At 59.6% G+C, this 3,396-nt stretch overlaps 1 protein-coding gene across 1 annotated transcript; it reads left to right on the top strand.

Annotated features, from left to right (window-relative positions):
- Positions 1-763: 763 nt before the first annotated feature.
- LOC102377544 (zinc finger protein 239-like) lies at positions 764-3,381 on the top strand (the record flags this gene model as incomplete). The annotated part of the gene is made up of 1 exon (XM_025195241.1): positions 764-3,381. A coding segment is annotated over one exon (1,029 nt), but the record flags the coding sequence as incomplete, so codon positions are not given.
- Between the last annotated feature and the right edge of the window lie 15 nt (positions 3,382-3,396).

Raw genomic sequence — 3,396 nt, 5'->3', positions numbered from 1 at the left:
CCTCATACTGGGAGCGTCTCCCTCTGCGCCCAAAGCGTGGTGTCCTTTAGGAGCGACCCCCCTGCCTGGACTCCCGTCTCGCCGACGCTCCTGTCCGGCAGTGCATCGCTGACTACGCTCCTGAGCACGCCGGAGTTACCCGTCCCAACGTCCAGCACTTCCACCCTACGAGTGACCTCGCCCCCCCTGCGCCGGATGGGGAGTTCGACTGATTGGTGGGCGCTGTCCCCAAGGTGACCACCAATCTGCAGCCCCCCCACCAGGCCCTCCCCCATCACCAACACCACGTCCAGTAAGGCACTGCCCTAGAGGGACCGTATCCCTCCTGCGGTAGGTGAGGGTCCTGCTCATTATGGGAGGGTTTGGGGAGACGAGGCTCCGTCTCCATGGTTACCAAGAGTCTGGGGGAGTCTAGATGCACCCCTTACATTCAGGGTCATCTTAGATTCAAGTAAATGTAGTAATTATTATTACACAGCCTCCAGGCTTGCAGCAGAGCCACTCACAACTGTATTTTCTTGAATCTAAGACTACCCTAAATGTGAGCTGCTGCTCATGCATTCAAGGCCATCTTAGAGTCAGATAAATACAGGAAGGATTCTTAGTGCACAGCCCCCAGGCCCACTTGCTTTCAAGATGAGCGTCTTGCATTCAGGGTCACCTTAGATTCGAGTAATTACAGTAGCAACCAGCTTTCGAGAAGGCCAGGGGCTGTGCAATGCTGGCGGGAGGGGATGCTTATCATTGATGTTGTTTTACCCCCCTGCCAGGTGCTGAGGATGAGACCCCAACCCCGACAGAGACCCCCGGCAGCCACCCCTACGCCTGCCCTGAGTGCAACAAAGCCTTTTTCCAGAGCTCCACACTGAGCCGCCACCAGCGGACCCACACGGGCGAGCGACCCTATGCCTGCAGCCTGTGCGGCAAGCAGTTCAGCCAGCGCGCCAACCACACCCAGCACCAACACACCCACACTGGCGCGCGCCCCTACCGCTGCGGGGACTGTGGGAAAACCTTTGCCTTCAGCTCCCGGCTTCTCCAGCACCAGCTGGTGCACACGGGCGACAGGCCCTACCGCTGCCCGGACTGCCACAAGGCCTTCAACCAGAAGTCCAACCTCAAGCAGCATCAGCGCCTGCACAGCGGGCAGAAACCACCTGCATACAAGCGCCCGGAGACTTCCCAGAAGCCCTACGGGTGCCATCAGTGTGGAAAAGCTTTCCGGGTGAGCTCGCACCTCCTCCGGCACCAAGTCACGCACACCCGGGAGCGGCCGTACACCTGCCCGGACTGCGGCCGGGGCTTCGCTCTCAGCGCTCACCTCCAGCGCCACCGTGCCGTGCACAGCGGGGAGAAGCCGTACCCCTGCCCGCAGTGCGGGAAGCGCTTTGGGCTCGGCGCCCGCCTGGACCGCCACCTCCGCACACACTCCGGGGAACGCCCCTACAAATGCGGGGACTGTGGGGCCGGCTTCGTGGACAGCTCAGCCCTCATCAAGCACCGCCACATCCACACCGGGGAAAAGCCCTACGCCTGCCCCGAGTGTGGGAAGAGCTTCGGGCGGAGCTCCTACCTGGCCACCCACCGCCGCGTGCACTCCGGGGAGAGGCCCTACCCCTGCCCGGACTGCGGGAAGGGCTTTGCCAGCAGCTCAGACCTCAGCAAGCACCGGCGGGTCCACACCGGGGAGAAGCCTTACAGCTGCGGGCTCTGCGGGAGGGCGTTCAGTCGCAGCTCCAACCTCCTGGCACACCAGAAGGTCCACCGGAGTGGGCCTGAGCCCGGGGAATGATGGGCTCAAGAGGAAGAACAGTGTTGTGGCTGGACAACCATTGGGGAGGCTGGACAGGTATAGGCAGAGGATAGACCCCATCCATCTAGAGCTGACATGGTGGATGGATCCCATCCACCTACACATCCAGCATGGCGGACAGGCCCCGTTCATCTACAGAGCCAGTACGGTGGGAAGACCCTGTACGGCCCATCCCACCCACAAAACTAAGATGGCAGACAGACCCCATCCATCTACAGGGCCGACATGGGGAATGGACCAAGTTCAACCCACCCCACCCACAAAACCAACATGGCGGATGAACCCCATCCATCTACAGATCCAACATGGTGGATGGACCCCGTCCATTTTGAGATCCAACATGACAGACGGACCCCGTTCATCTTGAGATCCAATATGGCAGACAGACCCCATCCATCTACAGATCCAACATGGCGGATAGAACCCATCCATCTTGAGATCCAACATGGCAGATGGACCCCATCCATATAAAGACCCAATATGGCGGACAGACCCCATCCATCTACAGATCCAACATGGTGTACAGACCCAATCCAGCTAGAGATCCCACATGGCGGATGGACCCCATCTATCTATAGATGCAATATGGAGGACAGACCAGTCCAGGGCTCCATGGATTGGCCCAGTCCCCAGTTGTCGTGGCAACAAGATGGCCGCCCCCTGCTCCCACCCACCTCCTCTGTCAAGCGCCTCATGGCAGTGTACAGCCCCAAGCACGGGGGAGTCTGGACCTGTTTAGAGCACAATAAAGGAACCAATCAGAATATAGGTGTCTGAGATGCACCCAGCTCTGGGTTGGAACAGCCACATATAACAGTGTATGGGGAAGGCTAAGATGCCCCCAGCACTGGGGTGAAAAGGCCACATAAAACAGAGTGTCGAGAGGGCTTTTATGTGCCCAACTCTGGGGTCAAACGGCCACATATAACAGCATATGGGGAGGGCTGCGATGCACCCAGCTCTGGTGTGGAATGGACACATAAAACACTGTGTGGGGAGGGCTGAGTTGCACCCAGCTCTGGGGTGTGATGGCCACATATAAGAGTGTATGGGAATGGCTCAGATGCACCCAGCTCTGGTGTGGAAGGATACATATAACAGTGCATGGGGAGGCCTGAGATGCAGCCAGCTCTGGGGTGGAACTGCCACATATAACAGTGCATGGGGAGTCCTGTAATGCGCCCAGCTCTGGGGTGGAATGGCCGCATATAACAGCGTATAGGGAGGGCTGAGATGCACCCAGCTCCGGGTGGAAATGCCACATATAAGAGCGTAGGGGGAGGGCTGATGTGCCCAGCTCGGGGTAAAACGGCTCTGTGGTGGAAAGCCCACATATAACAGTTTGTGGGGAGGGCTGAGATGCGCCCAGATCTGGGGTGGGATGGCCAGTTTTACTGGGGTCCCTGGGGTGAGAGCAGGGGACGCTGGGAGCCCGGAGGGCTGGGTTCTCCCCCGCACAAAGCCAACCCCACACAGGGCCCCTTTCTTTGCCGTTCTCCCCTCACCCACCACAGGCGTCCAGGCGCGGAGACCACAGTCATCCTCGGCACGCCTCCCTCCGACCGCAGACCCCGCTGGCCCTG

The sequence above is a fragment of the Alligator sinensis genome, unplaced genomic scaffold (genome assembly GCF_000455745.1).
Source record: "Alligator sinensis unplaced genomic scaffold, ASM45574v1 scaffold1409_1, whole genome shotgun sequence".
NCBI classification, from domain to species: Eukaryota; Metazoa; Chordata; order Crocodylia; family Alligatoridae; genus Alligator; species Alligator sinensis.
Note: the sequence above shows the minus strand (reverse complement) of the source record. Positions and strands in the feature narration are given on the sequence as shown.